Source organism: Tauraco erythrolophus, chromosome 6 (assembly GCF_009769465.1).
Source record: "Tauraco erythrolophus isolate bTauEry1 chromosome 6, bTauEry1.pri, whole genome shotgun sequence".
NCBI lineage: Eukaryota > Metazoa > Chordata > Aves > Musophagiformes > Musophagidae > Tauraco > Tauraco erythrolophus.
In genome coordinates, this window is record NC_141470.1 from 37,508,160 (window position 1) to 37,529,296 (window position 21,137).

The window sequence follows — 21,137 nt, forward strand, 5'->3', positions numbered from 1 at the left end:
TGCAGCTCAGAGAACTGCCATGTGCTAGCAAGCACACCCCGGTGAGAATTTTGTTTTCCATATTATCACTTGCAATCCAGTAAGTCGTGAGTAAAGGAAAAATTCAGTCTATTTGGAAAGTTTCACTGGTAACAGACCTATTGAAACCAAAACCAAAGAAGGCTAAATTCATCCTGCTGTTGATCCTGCTGTTCCTTGTACTACTGTAGTGTCTAGGAGTTAAGCATATCCAGAGTTTTGTACAAAAATAGAGAACATCTATATTTTGATGATCCTCTCTAGTGTTTTTACCTACCTAGAAGGCTATCTTCAAGCTTTTTCTTCCACTCTGCATAGTCCCTGATTAAACAAGGTTATTAAAAAGTTTCCCTTGTATGACAATTGTATTTGAGGGTGGAGATATACAGCATAATTTTAGCCATAAAATCTTCTGAGTTCAGCTTCTGATACCCAAGTATATCAGCAATGCATAATTTCTAAGAGGTTTGGATCTCTATTATCAAATGGTGGTATGTTTTTGTGCTTTAAAAAGACCAAGAAAATAAGGTCTATTGTTGCTTGTTCTCCTTACTCAGTAACATCATAGAATGTGACATTCGGCACTTTGGAAAAAGATAACCCAACTGAACCTTTCTAGGGATATACTTTTCTGCCTCAACCCTGGATTAAGGGGCTAGTATGTTTCTAGGATGTGTTTCGTCTTTTGATGAAACATTTTGACGTGACTACTTAAGAGGTTTTAGTCTTGACTAATAAGGAAGGTGAGTTCTTGTGAGCCTAGAAAATGTAATAATAAACTTTTGTCGCTGTTTTAGCAGTCTCTGTCCAGGCTCTGTAAAGTTCAGAGAGGAATGTCATTCGGGGTTTCATTTTGGGTTTTGGTGTTGTTTTTTTTTTATTGGTTGGTTTTGTTTGGTTTTGGGGTTGGTGTGTTGGGTTTTTTGTCTATGTCTTATCCTAGATTCTGTCTTAAGTTTAACTTAACTGTGGTTTATTGGAAGACATGAGTCAGAAAAGATCTATTTCCTTCCTTGGGGAAAAAAAAATCAAATACCTTGATTTAGGGTGGAGGTTTTTCCCCCAACAGAAAAACCTATAATTTACCGGTCTCTAAAAGTTCATGAAGGATACATTTTTGAACCACATGAACTCAGCCTTGGAATATAAAACTAAGAGTTCTGATGTCTCTGTCCTAACTGGTAGTTGTCTGCGTGTTCTCATAATTTTGAAAATTGTCATTCCTCCAGAATGCTTAGAAAATTATAAGATGTTATGCATCAGATCTTTCAATTCCAAAAATACTAAGATACTGGAAAATAACAGCTGTAATGGGTACAACTAGGTCAGTAGACTTGTGTGAATTGTCCTGCTTGCATGCATTTATATATTGACGGTCAGAGAGAAATACCAGAAAATTTATCCAGTCAGACTTAGTGTTAAAAGTGTTAAAAATTTTCACTAGAGGGGCAGAAGCAACTGTGACATTTTTGTGCAGTGGTGTCTACCCATTTTTCTTTTTTTGTCCTCCCCTCTTAGAGCGAGTAGTTTCACCATTCTGTGCTTGCCTCTGTTAGTTACTGACCTTCTCCAACTTTCAGTCTGTGCCAGCATCCAATATTTTCTTTCCTTTGTTCTTTGGGAAACTATTTCATAGTAACCTGATGCACGAAGAGGCCTTGGTTCTGTTGTAACTGAAAGCTGCTATGCATATATTAGACTCATTTAAAATAAATATTTTCTGGTAATTTCTCATTCTCAAAATAGTGTTTGGCATGCAGTTCCATCCTCAGCAAGTAGAATATGTTGAAGATGTAAGTTGGGATTTTTTTACCATTTAACTCTAGTACCATTTCACTCTCAAAACTGTTACAAGAGCATGACTCTTCAAATGCTAACTTCTGCATTTCAGTAAAAGGAAGACACCAGAAATAATTCTTTTGCACTAGATACAGATAGCAAAATGACGAAGACTAGTGGCTGGTCTTCAGAGTCTATAGCTGTCTGTATTACAAAAGGCTATTCTTACAGCAAATTAGAACTGCCCGTTTTGTAAATACCTGTTTTCCTTTCAAAACTCTTGTCTGTAGAAAGACACAGAAATTCTTAATGGATCCTGGCTTTCATATCCATACTCAAAGCAGATCTATTGATTAAGATTGTCTGCTTGTCATAGAACAGGATCTGATACTTTATTCAGGATATGGACTTAACCAAATCCAAACAGTAGAGCGTATTAAGAAATTGCATTTAGATGTGAAACCAGTCAGCAAACTTTACATTTGATAGTTCCCTATCATTTTCAAAGCTGGTCAAGCCTAATGACTCCAAGGCCAGACAGAACAGTGTCTTCATACCAATGCAGCTTATGGAAAGTCATTTTGAAGAACCTCTATGTAATCTGTAAACTTGTAATGTAGAACATCTACAGCTACATTATGGAATAATTTGGTGCAGTAGGATTGCATCAGCAGATTGAAGGGGCTGAGGCTGAGGCCAGTATGTTTACAGCAGAGGTTTAAGCTTTGGGTTAGATTTAATCTGAGGGGAACATCTCCCTCGTGTTTCAAAGCTCTCTGAAAGCTCAAGCATTATTTTGGTCCTTTTGTTCCTGTGAAGTGTTGGAGTGCATTTGCTGTGGAGTTCCCTGTTTAGTGTCCTCCTAAAGGAAATCAGCTTGCAAGCACCAAAACTTATCTGCAAGCCAAATCAATGCTCAATACACAGGGACAGTGGAGCAATTTGCTTCAAAAGCATCCTAATAAAAAAACTAAGGCCAGTAGTCACTGTAGTTCAATGTTTATTGCAGTCATGCTTTTCTCTTATACAAGAAATAGAGTGTGATATCAGGAGTCCATTTCCAGACAAGCAAAATGTGTCACATGTAGTTAAGCTATAGAACACTTGCTGCAGCAGTTTGTGGAAGCTAAAAAGCTTAAGCAGAGAACGAGCAAGTTCTTGGGAGAGAATCCATTGAAAATTACATTGAAATGACATCCAGTGCAGGAAGGATTTTGTATGAACGACAAAACCTCAGAGGCAGAGAGAACACTCAGGGGAAGGATCATGTGTTTGGATCATGTGTTTGTCCTGGTACTTAACATTATTTGAGCACCTGCTTCAGTGTCTGCCAGAGGCCGCGTATGAATCCCTGTGCCAGTCTGATATGGCTGTTACTACTTTCTTAAGGAAACTGAAATCAAGCATGTGGTCTAAGAATGAAAGAATTACACGATCTCATTTCAGCAAAAAGGAAATTATATGCAAGCAAATGTGGTGTTGCCAAAGAAATAAAAAGAAAGAAGTTCTTTCATTTATGTAATTCATTTTAATTGCCTTCAGTAGTTCCATGAATTAAGATGAGAATTGGTATCTTCTCTATGGGGCTTTGAGGACTCTGTTGAGGAAAACACAATGTTCCATGGAAACCTTTACTGACAGCATTGATAGTGCTAGTTATTGCAGGTTGTGGAAGGGGAGAAAAAGAGCAGGATATTACAAATTCTGAGTGGAAGATTACTTAGAAATTGTGTGGAAGACTAGAGAATTGCTCTGGTTTCTTATCTTCCACATGATGTGGTATTTGTAACTCCTATTTACTTAGAATTTGTTGCATAGAGTTGTTAATTTGTTTTCTTAACAAGTCTCAACATCTAAATTTCAAATAAACACTTTTAAATAGTTCCTTGATAGACATAGTTAAAAATATGGAAAATACTGTTGTCATGTAATACAGTTATTTTCTTCCTTCCTCTTTTCCGTTATATTGGTGCACAAATACACACACTGTTATATTAATGCAAACTTTGTCTGTTCCTTCCTAGAAGTCACGCCTTTTTTGTACTTTCTATAACAAATTAAAATTTCTTTCCTCTGTCTTCCCTGATTTTGTTCTTACAAGATTAAAAAACAGTGTCGGGTCTCTGACCATCTAACTATAAATGTATAAGCATGTTGTCCTTGTTAGTTACTGCATTCTTGTTAATGTGCAGGGACCTGAGGATATTCAATTTCTGTTGTAGCTGTGAATGTAGCTATGTTGGGAAATTTGCCTTACTTAACAACTTTTCACCTCCTTAACAACCAGAAAGAAATTATTTCTGTAATCATAAAGTGTACAATTTTATACACAGTTCAGCTTTTAACCATCTTTGTTTTCCTATATGTAGTTAATTTTGCATCATGATGAGCCATCAGCATTCCAACTTATGTTTTCTACTTTTAATGATATAAAATGACAGAGCTGTGGAAATGATGAATTAAGTATAGTAGGTTAACTTTAGCTTAATTTCTCAGGAGCCTGAGGTGAACCCAATAAATCAGAGCTGCCCTAGCTATTTCAATTGCAGCTGTCTTACCACCAAGATTTGAGGTGGAGAATTTAATGGAATGGAATTAATAATTTTACTTGCAAAGTGCACACAACATTGTTTCTGGCTTTTGCCATACTGAAATAATCTGAGTATCTCCAACACGCTTATGGGTAAATATATGAGTTGAAATTAATTTGTTTTGTTAAGAGCAAATGTTCTGAATTAATCTAGTTTTAAAATTATTTTTACTGTCTTAGTAGAAACCTCTGTGTCAGTAACCTTATAATGAAATGAGATCATTCAGGATCAATTTCTCAGTGGCCTTGTCTGTGAACTCAAGTTTATAACTGTATTTTAACCAGTCAATGCACTCCTCTAGACTGAGTAGCAAAAAGATACAGCGCTTTATCTTTGTATAAAGAAATGTCTGAATTCTGTTTATATTAACATGTGCACTTACAGGATTGTTCTAATGTGGAATAGGAATAACTTTTCCACATTAGTATTATTTTACATATGTGGTATTCTGCCACAGCTGAAGTTGCTCCACTGTACTAAGAAGAATTTGATGAACGTTTTGTGAAAACCTCGTGCTTTTAATTGAATATCCAGGTCAGGAAACATGTTCAAAAGGAGAGAATGCCCATCCTTTGAAAATCAAATCCTTTTAAGTAGTTCATGTGAGCATTTTGTAACAGAGGGCTCAGATTCACTAACCACATTTCAAACTCTTGGCTGCTTTTTCAAAAAAATCATGTACATACCATACATTTAAAACTTAGTACATATGTTTTCACTTTCCAGCTTCCTGAACAAAATGTGATAGCTATATGGAACAGTTGGTGTTAACTATGTTTGGTACCTGTTCAATTCCAATTGAACTTCCAATTATTTGCGCTGCAAAAACAGTTTTAAATTTGTAAGTTCTGGTCTGCAGCAGTAAAGGAACATACACAACTTAATGTTCTTTTTTTAAATCTGAGAGTTTAATTATTTGCTTTTAATTCAGACTAATGTCTACTACTGTATATTATAGCATGGACTTTAAATTATTTTTCAAATCCAATACACTTTGTTAGTACGTTAGAAGTGTTCATTTAGATACAAGAAATAAATAAAAATTGAAAATTAGCAAATGTTTTTCACTTTTATTATATTTATGATAGAACCTATCCAATTTTGAATGTAAGAGATGTTTAAACTGTGAGATCTCTCAAACAGCAAGGCAGTAATTTATGTCTTTGAATGTTTTTCGTTGGCAGCTAAAGAAGAACGTAAAAAAGAAGAGAGCAGTTTAGAAAATGCACAAAAATGGTAAGGTTTTTGCTAGTGTTTCCTAACAGTTTATTTTGGTCAAAGATGTTATTGATCTTAGGAATTACATTAAATAGGAAAAAAAGATCTGTACTTCAAAGAAGTAATATGCTTTCTGAAAAATTCTTATGTAGTCTTCCAGGAAAAAGTTCCGTTGAGTTTTTAGCCAAACAGTGTAATGTGTTTCACAGTTTGATTACTGTCAACATTGAATTGAATCAGAGTTTTACAGAATATTGTAATAACTGATTAACTACTTAATGTGGTAAAAATATGTTTCATCATCACTGAACATTTTCAGCACTTAGGCTACTGAATGCAGTATACTTTAATAAGTTAGTGATTCTAATAAATTTTGTTTACCAAATTATGGTTTCGTGAGAGTGAAGGATGTGCTTTTAACCTCCTTTGTGTTAGCTATGAAACTGCTATAAATCAGTTGAGGTAGATTAATTTTTAACTTCTTATCGATATTTTGTTCTCATGGTCATTAAAGGCAGATCCATGGTAATCTGGATTTTTATGTTACTTTTCTGAGCCCGGAGTTACTCCACCTGACTGAGGCACCTAGGTTAGTCTTCCTAGACAGTCAGGAAAAGAGAGATAAGCACCTTCCAAGGGCAGTTTGTCTTAGGTAAACTGTTTCCATTTGTTTGTAGAAGGTGCCTAAATTGGCTGAACTATTGGCTGACATCTACTCGGGCTTTCCATCTTAATTTCTTTTATGAAACATGGCCAGCTGGCTTGTTTCCTTTCTACCTAGCTACAAACTTACCTTTTGTGGCACAGGCTGTTTCATACCTACCTGCTTTGTAGCCTTTCTGGAGCAGAATAGACTCTCCAGGGTATGGAGGTACACTTAATTTGCGGTTGACTTAAGGAATTAGTTGTCTGATATGGAGTTTGGGTTTTTTAATTGCTAACTAAACATTCAGTATTTTAAATTACTGCTAAAAACATCTGTTAGTTTTGAAAGTCAAAAAGCAGCCCAGGAAGCTAGACTAACTGAGTGAAAGCAAAACAATGCTTCTGGAGGAAGGGCTGAAGATAAAACATGAAAAGGGGATGAGGAATAAGTGTCACGATGAAGGCAGAGTGAGAGAGAGTGTGCAGGAATTCAGAATCTGAGAACATGCAGAGACAACTGTATCAGCTACAGCTGGGATGGAGAAGGGTTCCATTAGGAAGAAGAGAGCACGGTGTCACTGAGGCTGCTGTTACATGAAGCAAACCTGAGAAGAGAGATTCTTGTCTTGCTGTTCCTGGCTCAGCTATCCTAGTCAAGGGATCTGAACAGCTGAGGAATATTTGGCCCAAGTGAATGTAATGGAAATGACATTGCCCAGTAGACATGAACTGTTTTAAGCATGTGATTATGACTAAGGAATTTTAGTATTTTAACATTACCCAGATGGTTTACAGAGATATTTAAAGTTGTATTATTTATTTATTTATTTTCTCCTTGTAGTGTCACTGCAGCACCCTTCAACTCTGAATGTTGGGGGTTATTCATACTTGTTTCATTGTGATTCCTTTACCTTTCATGGATCACCAATGAACTTCAAATATAGTTACATTTTTCATACAAAACCTCTGTAAGAAATTTAAAAGGTTACAGTTATCACACATGAGGATTTTAAAAATTATATTAATAGCTCACCTTGAGCAATATGTGATATTCTTCAGCCTGTCCTAGAAGCCGTATCCATCTCTAAAGTGTCAAAAAACCCAGAGCATATTGGTTCGTGTGGCTAAAATCCAAGCTTCTTTACTTTGTGAAGCAGCTGGAGTATATATTCCTTCATTTTGTAGGGTGACTTATGTAGTTTTTGGTGATGACTTTAAATTCTTCAAGCCTAGCTAAAAGCTTGATCTCAATATAAGGCAAAAACATTTGACCCTAACCTTGGAAATTCTGTATGAAAACATGCAATGTGGACAATGCAAATGCAAGTATAAGTTAAGAAAGAAATATTTGCTGAAGATGCATCTGTTGCTCAAGTAACATCTGTTGAATCATTGGGGACTCCTTACAAGTCTTTAAAGTACCTCTTATTTATTTTATTTTCAAGATTTACACATTCTGTGTTCTAGATTTAGGACCTATTGGCAGCTATAAAGAAGAATATAACTTTCTTTTGCTTAAATAAAATCAATATTTCAGGCAAAATTACTTACTTTGAAATACGTTGTTACCTTTCTTTTTAAATTATATAATTATTTTTCATACATTTTGCCAAATCTTTTGAGGATTGTTCCATCTACTTTGCAGAGAAAAGTGATGCAACCTTTACAAAAGTGAACATACATTTGTTTTGTTTAGATAAGTCTCCATGTACCTAGTTTGGTGAATCTTTCCATTTTATCTATATAAAGCAATATCATAAAAGTTAAAAATGCATAATCAGTTAAAATGCTATTAAAAGTATCATCTATAATAAAAGGCTACTTTGAAAATATCCAGCTGTATAACAATTTAGTAGCCACATTATGAAATAAAAAAGCATTAAAATAGTATCAATGTATTTTCATAAAATTAATTATCTACTTATTGACACATGTGGAAGGAGATTATTTATTTTCAGTAAAAACTTTGCAAACTGACTATTAGCACTATCTGTAGCTTTTTTGTTTCTACTCCCCATTTCTTCCTGAGTCCTCGAAAGTTATTTTTAACCAAGCCTGGAGATTGTTTCCTGACTTGGCGTGTGACTCTCCCATAATCCTTCAATAAAGATAAATGGGAGAATAAGATCTTCATGGAGTGTTGCAGAATAAAATTAAATATATACGATATAGCATTTCCTGAAATGCAAAAAGTTAAGTTTTTCTCATTAATATTGAATGCCCATGATTTGCCTGTGTGACATATGTCTATGATGGCTCAAGCATCTGTAAGTTATCCTCCTGGGAATGAGGTAGGTGTTGGAAGGTTAGTTATACCCAGCATGAATTGCTGCTATGATTTCCAAGGCTAAGGGGAAGTTATAGTAATTACCAGCCTTGACTACTGAATCAGGAACCAGCCCTCAGAGAAACTCTTTCCCCAGTGGTCTTATGTGTTGACAGTTTTTTCTCCCCTCCCTTGTAGCTTTGAAGAAACAGTGGGATACTTTGGGATAAAGCCAAAGCCTGGCGAGAAGGAGATCACACCAAACTACATTTTCATGGTGTGGTACGAATTCTGCAGTGACTTCAAGACCATTTGGAAACGAGAGAGCAAAAGCATTTCCAAGGAACGGTAAGGTTCTAATAAAGTCATTAATACCATTTTAGATGTCTGGGAAACTGTTCCTTCTCAAACCCAACAAATTATACTCCTATATTTCACAGGCGTCATTGTTTTCTTTCAGATCTAATGGACATCAAGGAAAGATTATTCCCTCAGGGTGCGTAGGAAAATTCACCAAAGGCATGCTGTCCCCACAAAAAGATAAACACATATAATCTGATAAATTACACTTTTGTAACCCCTTCCAATTACTAGCTAGTAAAATGAAAGGGGAGCTGTGCTAATTTGTAACAGATTGCTTCTCTGTGCATTTTCATGTTGAACTAGCCTAAATGAGGCGATATTGCTGTCGCAGACAGTACAGACAAATAAAAGTGAATGCTTTTCCAGTTAATATACTGCACTTGCATCAAAGGGAAGCCCCAGAGATTCAGGCCACACTTAGCACAGTGTCGAAGCCCCACACTGAATTTACAGCACTACTTCTGACTTTTGGTGTCCTGCTGAGGACATCAAACTACTTGCCGCTAGATCTCACCACAGTCTCCTGATTTTATTAGTTAGAGTAAAAAAAAAAACCAAAAACAAAAACTGAAACCTTCAATTATTTGCTTGATTTTCTTAAAGAAGTTTAAAATCTTTTACAAAGGAAAAAACCAATTCCACTACAAGCGCACCATGCTTACCATATCTCAATTCATTTTAGAAGACCTAAAGAGTGGTAATGTGGTCATGCTTGGGAAAAGAATGGATTAATGACTTCTAGCATGAAATATAAATCCAGGTGCTTATTCCAAACTGACACAGATTTAGAGAAAATGTCTGTAAAAGTATCAGCAAAAGTAGTAAACTCATTTACACTTATATTTTCTATTTTGCTCCAAGTCAATGTGACTTTTAGGTTCAGGAAGAAGTAGTTTTTTAAAGGACAAGATGTAGAAATTATAAACTCCAATTGTCAGCCTTATCAACATTGTTTTACAGATATTACAGGTTTTAAATGCTTGAAAGTTGTAGCTTTTTTGTCATCTATGTTACGAGTAGATTGATTTTAGAAGCTGACAACAGCAAACATTTACAAAGAATATTTTATTTCCTTGTGTCTAGACGAATACACAAATTTGCACATTAAAAACTGTGTAAAATAAACAGTCACTAGCTGATTGCTGTAATCATGGTAATGATCATCTCAGGGATATATTTTCTGCTGAATTATGTCTTATTTTTGTTCCAAAAGCAGTTAGGAGGAATGGAAATTAACTATCCAAGGAAAAAAAAAAAATCCAGATCATACATCCATTCTTTTTTGTGTAATTAGCACCTTTCTAGTGGCATACAGTGATCCCTTCAAAGAAATTGATTTAAAATACCTTGTACATGTTTTGACATTACATAACTTCTTAAACTTTCTTAATACAGTATTCAAGAAATCTTTGTTTGTAAGTAAACTGTTATATTCTGTGCTTTCCTACTGGGATGAGATGAGAATTTCTCATGGTTTAATAATTATGTAAATAAAATTTACAAATAAAAATACAGCACAAATATTTCATCAGTTCCTTTGATGGATACCTTTATTCCTATTCATAAATGTAAAGCAATACCAGTAGAATACAGAGCACCAGTTATTGTAATACTTCAAAGTGCTAACACTTTCTGAATTATATAGACTGTTTTTCAGAGTTCACTTCCAATTATTTTTACAAAGTTTCATTAATCTCAAAAGGATAATTTATAGTCCTTTATGTTCAGAATTTTGGTGATTCATCAAAACAATGAGCTGCTGAAATGAGGAGCCTTGTGTAATAAGTAAATTAGAATGACAGAAGAACTGTTTTCATTATCCTGAGTTGTTTTGTAATGTGCTACTGAAAAGAAGAACCTCATGAAGTCAGTAGATTAGAAGGATTGAAAAAACTATTTTCATCACCTGAAAATGTCCTGTAAAGTCATGACCATTTAAAGGTTCTGTTTTACAAAGTACAAGTCTAACAGTTGATGAGCTACTGTCCAAGAAATTTTGAAAGCTAGCTGAGAATCGTTGTGCATATCAGTAACTAAAAACCTTAGTATGACAGGAATGGACAGCTGTCTTCCTTAACTGGCTAATTAATTGGATGCACTATTTGTTTTGCATTTTTAAAGGTTGTAATTTAATAAAAATAAATACCTGTTTATCATGATCCAGTTCTTCAGTTTTGAAGGAAGTTTTAGAGGAAGAATTGGCAGTGTAAAGTCAGTATTTTCAAACTTAGGTTCTGAAACTGAGACATTGATATCCTTATGTAAACATGTTTACAATTGGATTATCCTTCCAGTTTCAGGAGGAGCTGCAAAAACTCAGCATAAAATGTGTCTGAATTGGCTAGTCACATAGATACCTAAAAATGGATTTAATTGGTTACATTTATATAGGAATGATAATATTGGATTATAATTTGTCTCTCAAGAAACATGGCTCAGAAAATTCAAAATGTAATTATAATATGCAGAATTATCATTACACAAAGGTATACTTAAAAATGTATTAGCTTAAAATTAATAGTAGTAAAAATAGGTCAAATGATCTAAGACTCCAAAATTAAAATTTTATACTCAAAACTAACTACTTTGCATTGTAGAATAAACAACTTGAAAATCTCTGAATTTCAGGAAAAAAGAGTATTGCCTTGAACTAAATGACAGCCTCAGCTGCAAGAGGCTGTTTTGTCTAAAAACTACTTGGCTCCCAAATGTAACACAACTGTAGAAATCTAATTAGATTTCTATGAGACTTTTTCTTAAAGTAAAGGAAACACTTCAGCTGAGCTGCCCTGCATTTAACCTACCGTGAAAATAAATTAGCTGCCTGAAAAATATAGTTGAATCATTGTCTCTTTCCTGGACAAAATTTGCGCACCATTTAGGAATGCAAGACAGAGTTACAGATCAATAACAAACCTAGAGTGATATGATATGATATTTAAATGGCTATAGAGATAAAATGAAGGAAATTTTCAAAACTATGTTCTTGATGAGAATATGAGGACAATTTTCTTTCAGACATAGTATTCCTTTCAATACCAGAATGCAACTACAGTACAATAAGATTTGCTTTGATTATCACCTCTTCATCCCTGACAAAGAGCTTAATGTAAATGCACTGTAATGCTCACCAAATGTTGGAGACTTTTGTTTTGTTTTGTTTTGTTTTGTGTCAAAACCCAGGCAATAACAGGTTTGAAAAGCAGAAGTTCTGACTGCAGTGTAGGCAGCTAATAGTAAAAAAGAAAATGTCCTAAGAAAAGAAAAAGCACTGAGCAATGCCCAATTAATTTTTGTTTATTATAGTAAATTAGAGCTGGCTGTGGCTTTTTACCCAACTCTTCCATTTGTTAAATACAGAATGAATTACATTCGTTGCCCTCTATTTCTGCACAGGAGAAAAGTAAGTCTGAGGAGTCCTTGTTTGTAACACCACATGGTCGTGACAGATAGCATGGAAATTGCAAAATCTCTTAGCAGTGCTGACCAATACAATATTTAGTATTTTTAACCATTGATTAAGCTAATCTTGAGACTATGTTGTGCCTAACAAATGTCTGAAATTTGACAGAAACACTTGCCACAGAGGAACTAGTGGATTATATTTTCATTTTCAATATCACAGTGAGCAAGGAGGATAAATAATTTTTGGTTCAAGACATTATATCGGTTTTAGAAGACCAGATTTATTTTATAGTTTGATTTCGGAAGTAAATTTCACTTTCATCTGCTGTATGTCATGTACATGTTACTTAAGACAATGGATAAAAAAAATGGTGAGAGTGTGGATCTGCACCCATTTTGATCAGTTTATACTACGGTAGAACATGCTGTCCTGAGCATTAGTCAAACACTCCAAAACAGGACATCATCCAGGTATCATACAATCTGTATACATGATAAAAGCCAAAAGATGAGTCTAACAGATGTTATTTATTTCATTTGATAATAAACTCATGATCTAATAAGGCAAATTGACATCACAACATAAATGAATTTGAAGGAAATATTTGAAATAAGATCTTTAGGTTCATTAGGCGATTTTATGTATTTATGCTGGGAGTTCCTTGGACGCATAGTTGCAGCATTTTTTCCCAAAAAGCAACATATTTGTGAGAAAATTTAATCATAGAGCCCTACAGCATTACCAGGCTGGAGGCTAAGGGTTCATTGCCATATAAAAGCATTTGGAGTGAGTTTGAGTTGATTGTGATTGAGTGAAGAAAGAGAAGAGAAGGTGGTGACATTCTACATGTCTACGTTCCACATGCATTTTGAGTAGATTTTGAGTGGCCAGTGTAGCCTTTGTCTATACCAGAAATATGGGGTTGAAGTAGCTAATACATGAATTAATGAAGAATTGTACCAGATTGTTTAGCAATGCAGACAGAGAAAAAAGGGAGGATTTTTACCTGTCGCTGAGGTTAAGGTGTAGCTATGGGGCAAATTGAGGAGATAATTACAAATTACAGGCCTGTGCTGCAAAACAGAAATGGCTATTTCTCATAGAGCATACAACAGATCTGGCAAAGTGCTGCGTCGAGGCACTTGCTCTTGGAAAGAAAAATAGTGTTTCTTTTTAGGTGTTATTAGGAAAGCACTATACAACAAAACAGAAACCATCACTGAATCATTAGTTATCTATATGTAGCTCTTCTCCAGTAGGATGTGGTAGAGCTAGGAGTGGTAAGAATAAGAATGATGAGGTACAGAACAGCTTCTGCATAAGGAACTGTTTAAATAAAGAATTCTCTGGCTTGGAAAAGCCCCTACTGAAAGGGGTACAACAGGGATCTTCACAAGCGTGAAGGGTGAATGGGAAATAGTCATTACATACCTCATCTGATACAACAGTTGAAGAGCATCAAATGAAATTAGCGAGTGGCTGGTACAAACCAAATGCAGTGATGCCTCTTTACAGTAGGCATACTTAATCTGTTGAATACTTCACCACAAAATGTCACAGATGCCGAAAGCTTGCATTGCTTCTGAATGGTGACTGTACAAATTAATATTAGAAAAATCCATGAAGGGCTGCTACATATGAAGAGAGTTTCCAGCTGGGAAGGTATTCTGGGGATTATCACTGTGCGCTTTGGCTGTCCATATAGGCTCCTAGATATCTGCCAGCTCAGATGGACTGAAGCATATTTTTTATCTCAACTGATGTAACCTTTTTCTTCCTACTGGTTTTTCATATGCACCAGCTTTCCTAAAGGCATTATTTATTTTTTTTCTTGTGGCTACAGAGCTAAAATTTCTCACCCTCTAAGTACAGATAATCAAAACATGGTCAGTAGATCCAGAAAAAATAGAAATGTATCAATCATGTTAGCAATTTGAGGTCTGGAGACAAATTCCACTGAAAACATACATTTTTACTATATTTATACTGATTTAGTTAGTGGACATATATTCTAAATGCAATTTAAACATTTGATCAATGATGACCAAGTTCTTTCCAGAAGATTTAAGCCTGAAGGTTTGATCAGGCAATTGTATTGTACAACAGAGTAATAGAAGTGGACGATGTTCAAAGTTCATAGTCTGTTATAAGGCTCCTAATTGTGGAGCTAACCAAGGACTCTATAAACTCTTCAGCCAGGCCAGGTAATACACAGGCATCTGTCTTCTAAATTGTTCAGACTGAAGTGTAGCCTGCTATATTCAGGAACAGGTATTGTTACTTAAGGTTTAGTTTATGGACTGCATACAGAGATTATCATATGACTGAGAGCAGCAAGGCACGTAACACATGAAAGGAATTTGAGGTATGGGGATGTTTCTTAGTCTGTGAAGGGGAGTCACTGTTCAGCTGTGTTAAGGATCTGGGCTGGGGCTGGAGCTTGGCTCTAGATTGAATAGTTGATGTTGACTGCAGCTACCCCTGCTTGTTCATCTCCACACATAACTGAAGGTTTGATTTGCACAATTCCTGTGCCAACATAGTCCTATAGGAGAAGTTTGAACTTCAAGTCATGGAAAGCTCAGGTGGCACAGAATTGTCATTCCAAGCTCTTTCATAACCCACAGCTATCCACATAACCCAGCAGCTGCATGGAAGAAACTGTAGAAGCGAAGAGAATGGATTATTCCAGAGTATCAAGAGATTGAGAGACAAACAGATAATTTGGTCTCTGTGTTCGCACACCAACAGAGCCTGAACATGCACGAGTAGCAATTGGCTTGTTCAGAAGCGATCCCAGTTTTCCTATCTGGGGACTTTGAAGCATGGAGCATGCCAGCTCACACCCTCTTCTGTCTGACTTGAATGGCAAGCAGGGGTGAAAATGATAATGAATTTATCTGGTTAGTCCCTGGCTTGATAATATCTTTTTCTGTAAGGAGGAAAAGTATTTTCGTGAGCTTATGAAGGAAACTTTTAATAAATATGAGCTTATGTTTAGACTTAGTTTCTATGTCCCTAGTTACAAGATAAAAATAATAATTTTGAATAAAAATTGTGTCTTTATTTTTCACTAATATCTTCTAATTTAAGTGGCCTGACTTGCATCCAGTTTACAGGGGAAGACACCGTCTGCCACAGAGAGACAAGAAAAAGCCAAATATATTCCCATTGCTATGCAATGTTACAGTTATGGTTCTCCTACTTAAAAATAACATTATTTTGATGATTTCATTCAATTTTGTTTCCTATATTGTGCAGTAATATGCAATACTGCTCAGTAGTACAGCTGCCACCACATCTTCTTATTCATTAAGGTATAGTGACCTCTTTTGCTCTCTGTTGAAGGAGAGTAACTTTCCTTTGGCAACATCGTGTTGCAGCTGGTCAGATTTCAAGGCTTAACTGACCTGCATTCCATCATGTCTTGGCCTCATATTATTGCTTGCCGAATTAGCACCCGCGCACCTTTTCTCTGCTGTGATTCAGGTATTCTACCACCCTCTCTGGTCTGTGTCCTCTGCAGTGCTCTCTGTTCAAAAGTGTCCTTATCACTGTTTTTCTAGTGTGTTTTACTACACGCTTGTATCCCTTCTGGCTTTTATGTTTTAGATATACAGCAGCTTTAGTATAGATGACTTAGTGTAGATACTGATTTTGAGGCCATATGCAAGAGAGAATAGGAGTTCCTGAGTTATAAAAAGTCAGAGCTTAAAGTTTTTCTTGCAACAGGTTTCTCTAGAAACTGATTTTGAGAATGTTTGTGTCAGGTTTTTCTTAAAAAATATTAGCTCTGTGTGTGTCTGTGTGTTTGTCAATGAAACATGGTTAGTTTTTCACCGCTTTCAAAAAAACACTGTTTATTTTTTCTTTTATTTTAAGAATTTTTTTCCAGTTAGGGCTTATTCAAGAAATGTATGTCTTCAATGGGAAAACCTAAACAATAGTTATGAACCCAATTCTTTTTCATATACAAGTCTTTTAACACATACAAGCAGAAAGAGGAAAGGAATTGTGTAGTGCAAATGGAAATAGGTTCCAGAACTGCCTTTTCCATTAGACTGCAGTAAACAATTTACATCTATATAAATTCTCATAAACTGCAATTAATGCCTTAACTTTATAATACATTTAATAGTTCATTTTTAGGTTAACTAAAAATAATAGTACGTTGTGTGGTATGTCTGCAGATTGGTTAATAACTTAATAAGATCAGAAAATAATTAGTAGTTTAGTTCTATCCTTTCGAATGTACTTTTATTTGTAGTTTTGTCCTTTCTGTTCCTTAATCATCTCTAATTTTACTTCTCTTTTTAATATACTTGTAAATTTTAGTATTTTAATGAAAGGTTTTTCAAACAAAGTTATGCTATTATATGATTTAAAAAATGGAGATGACTTCTATTCATGCTAAGAAAAGGTGATAGAAAAAAAATAGAATGAACAGAGAAGAGGCATACCTGTATTGAATTTACAGAGTTAGTCTAGTTGCTAGCTAATCATTCTGTAAGTGTGTGATTTGTTTGTTTTTACTTACCTGTTTCAGTAACAGGCTCCATTAAATGTTGTGCAGACATTCAACTTTAGATGCAGGTAAAGAATCTTGTATATGTTTGTAAATTTTGCTGGAAGACTGTCATAGCATTTAATGAAAGTAAAATAATGGAAAAAATATGAACATTAGGCTTCTGCTGTTAGCCAATGTTATGATTTTGAATTTGAAGGTTTTCATACTATTTCATTTTTTCATTCATGGATAGTGCTTCCAAACACAATAGCCAGTTCTAGTATTCTGTCCATGTTTAACAAAGTTATTTTTATTTACAAGGCACCTTTAAAGCATGGGTGTTTCACTAATGTAACTACTGAGCTAACTACTTAAAATCAAGCCATCTGATTTTAAAAAATCCCAAAGAATCACATTCCTTTTAAATTATGCAGTTATGCGTCTGATAATGCCTGCTAATCTTATCAGTCATATGTTAGCCAAGTGATGTCTTTTTTCCCTAGGAGACCAAAGTGTAATATATAATTAGTCTGTCATTTTTATGAGCCAAATATCACATGATTCAAATCATGTTAGTGAGCTGGTTTATTTTTATTTTGTATCCCAAACTATGCATTCTATTTAAAAAAAAAATCCAGGTTTTCTGGAAATTGTGCAAATATGGAATAAAATTCACAGAGTTAGGCCTAAATCAGTGACAGGCATAATTTTCTTTTTAAGTCTAAAAGTTTATAATCCCTAGAATTCTCCCTTCAGATGAAAATATGTACTCTAAACATTTAAAAACTATTCAAAAAACACTCCTAGAACCAAACAGAATGTGATCAAAAAGAAAATGTGCTAAAAATAGGGAAGAGTTTAGAAGTTGATCCCTCGGTGTGATTCTACTGAACCTGAATACTGTCACTTGAAATACATCATCATTTTTGCATAAACTTTGTAGCTGTGAGCATGCTGTTCAGTGGCTGCTGTCATCCATCATTAAGAAGTAAACTGTGCTGATTAACAAAAAATTGTAAAAAGATGGAATGACGTGTTGCCACTTAGTTGTTCACCTGTGGAAGGAGGCAACACTAAGTTTTAAAAAGGCTTCAGATATATTTTTAAATATACAGAATAATAATTTCACATTTATATATTTGAGGATATACTTACAGCTTGAATCAAGGTGGTTGTTAAACAGTGTTGAAAATAATTTTACTTGAAAATATTGTAACTGTTTCCTCCTGTTCTTAAGCACTGGAAACTGATGCAAACACCAATACCTACCCAGTAGATGCTTCTAAAATACATAGCTCAGAGAAGGAATTTTAGTTTCCAACACTGAGCATTAATAAACACAATAATGAACTTACGAATGTGTCCTATGTTTTTAAAAGAATTTAGTTTGCTGCTAGTGTTACAGCAAGGAAGTACACATCAGTAATTGCAGCTATAATCCACTTTCGTCTTGCTTTTCTTCCAAAATTCCTCAAAAATTGAGTGTGTCGAAAGTGGTTTGAACTAGACATGGTATTTTAAATACTTTTTGACTGGCCAGAGTAATTATTCTGCCAGTGGAAAAAATTAAATAGAAGAAGTCGAATTTTTCAGTTCAAGAGTGCCAAGAAATGTGTTGTTTATAGTAAAAGACTGATTTGGTGTGCATTAGTGAAAGTTGGTTTGCTGAGTTCTCCTTGCTTGTAAAAATTCACTGGCAACATCTTTCCCTCTGTATTTTGCATATAGAATTGTAAAGTAGGTGTTTATAGCATCAGCATTGTAAAGGCACTGATAGCTGGGCAGGTCCTGTCTTAAGAGTGCCAGGAATTTTCTTTGCTTTTTATCACTGTTTAGCACATAATTTCGCCTGCCCTTTCCCCTGTCTGTAAGAGGGGAGTCGAGTCCCTTTTTGTTAAACTCACTGTTTCTCCTTCTCCTCCTGATTAAACTTCTGATTGGGTTCTTCTTGTTAAATGCCCACAGAAACAAGGGTTCTGTATGCAAGACCCTAAGAGCAAAAGGCAAGAAACTGAAGAATCAGATCTATGTTCTTCTTTCCCCTTATCTCAGTAGTGCTTTCAGTAGACTGGTCTGTAGCTGTACACACGACAGCTTTAACTACCCCTAGACAAGAACCCCTTCCATTTGCCTCTCCTCCTGTCACCACATCAGTGAGGCTGATCAGTCAATTCCACGTAAAGCAACGAGATAAACATTGAGGAAAATTCAGCAGATGCTTTCATTTCAAGGTTTTCAGAGGAAATATAATGTGTAGCCTGGCAAATGGCCTGCTAAAATAGTGTATTCTATAGATACAACAGATTAAGCCAGCTAGCTTTTATCTTTTTTCAGAGGGGTATCTTCTTTCCTTGACACTGCAGCTTTTTTGGTGGGAAAGATACCCTATAAAACCCAGATACTCCATAAAACACAGATCCTGCAAGAACAGAGGAATTGTTTGCCTGGTGACATTTTCAGTGAGCAGTACATGTCCTATTGCTTTTGATTTTCTCTATTTAAAAATGTATTCTGATATACTTTTGGTGCTTTATTAAGTGCCTTTGAATAGTCATAGCAGTTTGTTGGGCTAATGTGCCTAAAAAAAGTTAGTGGTGATGGTTCTTACAGAGGGAGAGTATACCAAGCAGAGCCAGAGCAGCTTTAATTTCTTTGGATCTAACAATATCTTTTCTATGTATTTTGTTTCAGGATTAAAGTGGCTCAGCAATCAGTAAGCAAGTTAACTGCAGAGAAGAAAGTTGAAACGAAGAAGATCAATCCTACAGCTAGTTTGGTATGATGTGTTTCTCAGTATGACATTCAGAAAGGGTTTCGTGACACTACTGTTGTCATTCAGAATGATGGTGGGTTTCTGCTGTTGTTGAAGGGTGACATAGTATGCTTAGTTTGAATGTAGCAGAGTGATTTTCTTCCCAAGGAGAAATCTTTAAGCTTATGCCCTACAGTAGTCCAACATTGAAGTTTAAAACTTAGTTTAGTTGTGCCTAAGCACGACTCTGCTATTTTAGATAACAAAATATGATAAGAGCTGCTTTTCTTTTTTCTTCCCCTCTTCCAATGAAGTCTCTTGTATTTTCTTCTGTGCTCCATAGTGCACTGAGGCTCACTGCATATATTTGTCCAATGGCTGAGTGTATGTTTTTTGTAAAAGCTTTCAAAATCTTATTTGTTCTGTCGAATAATGGTAGAAGGGATTAAATCCCCATTTTGTTGCTTGCTGTTTCCCAGATTTTTGATAAGACACAAAAAGAGGACTAATAGTTTACACTGGAGATAAAACCTTTTTTGTCTGTGTGCAAGGCAGACAGGTTAGATCAGTATTTCTGAAACTGTAGGCATCAAGAGACTAAGGGAAGGAAATGAACATGAAGGAATCTGTACATCATTTCCATTCCCAGCAGGGCATATTAGTTGCAGGACAGGCGGCAGAGATATGAATGACTACACTTGCTTGGGAAGAAGTCATTGCACAACATAATCTATCTAATGCTAAATTAGAGCCTTTATGTCAGCAGAAACCATTCCAGAGGAGAGAAGATATTAAATTCACGTGAATTTGAAATTTATCTGGTTTTCTCCAGCTGCACTGGTCTTCACAGAGCTGTGTATTTTTGAAGGTACACAGTATTTGACAAGTGTGTAGCTAAAGCAAGCTCAGATTCTCTACAGTAAGTAATGGTTTCTGGTTCTGAGCCTTCCTTGAGTGCTCCAAGTGTTAACTTTTTTTAATTAAAGAAACCTCTAATCTACTGTGACTTGTTTAGTACTTGTCAGACTTCTAGACCAAATGCTCGTGGTAACTTGACAGGAGATGGAAAATTATACACAAGAATGGAATAAAATTCTGTCTTTTTCTTTAACAGAAAGAAAGGCTACGTCAAAAGGAAGCCAATGTGACCACCAACTGAAAGAAGATAGATGAAAATGATAGTGTGACTTCATACCTTGCATGATGCTTTACTACACCCATGGCCTGGGGAGCACCTTTTATTAGATACTGAATTCTGCTTTGCTGATCTCTTCCAAGACAATCCACTAAAGACTTCTCAGTTCCTTCAGAGGGGTTTGTACATTCAGTGGATGGAATTCTAAGAAGGTTTTTACGTGGGAAGTCAAAATATTTTCTGTAACTCTTCCTTACTTTGCTTAAAATGCATCTGGTTGTTAATGGTTATTTAAAGTACTCTATGTATACTGCATTAATATGGAAGAGTTAAAATGAGCATTTTGGATACTGAGTTAATTAATGACTAACAACCTGTAGGTTATTTACAGGGCTTTGTGTAGATGAGAGCAAATATGCCGTTCAGCTCACAAAAGACTATTACGTCATGCTTTTTG

General features: G+C 35.3%; 1 protein-coding gene across 4 annotated transcripts in view; it reads left to right on the forward strand.

Moving 5' to 3' along the window:
• The window catches only part of FMN1 (formin 1), a 180,016-nt gene extending 159,312 nt beyond the window's left edge, over positions 1–20,704 (forward strand). For all 4 annotated transcript variants that reach the window (XM_086613529.1, XM_086613530.1, XM_086613531.1 and 1 more), the window contains 4 exons: positions 5,573–5,624; positions 8,716–8,865; positions 19,485–19,569; positions 20,660–20,704. In XM_086613529.1, the coding sequence (XP_086469655.1) occupies positions 5,573–5,624; positions 8,716–8,865; positions 19,485–19,569; positions 20,660–20,704 (332 nt within the window). The remainder of the gene's footprint in view (positions 1–5,572; positions 5,625–8,715; positions 8,866–19,484; positions 19,570–20,659) is intronic.
• The last annotated feature ends 433 nt before the right edge of the window (positions 20,705–21,137 follow it).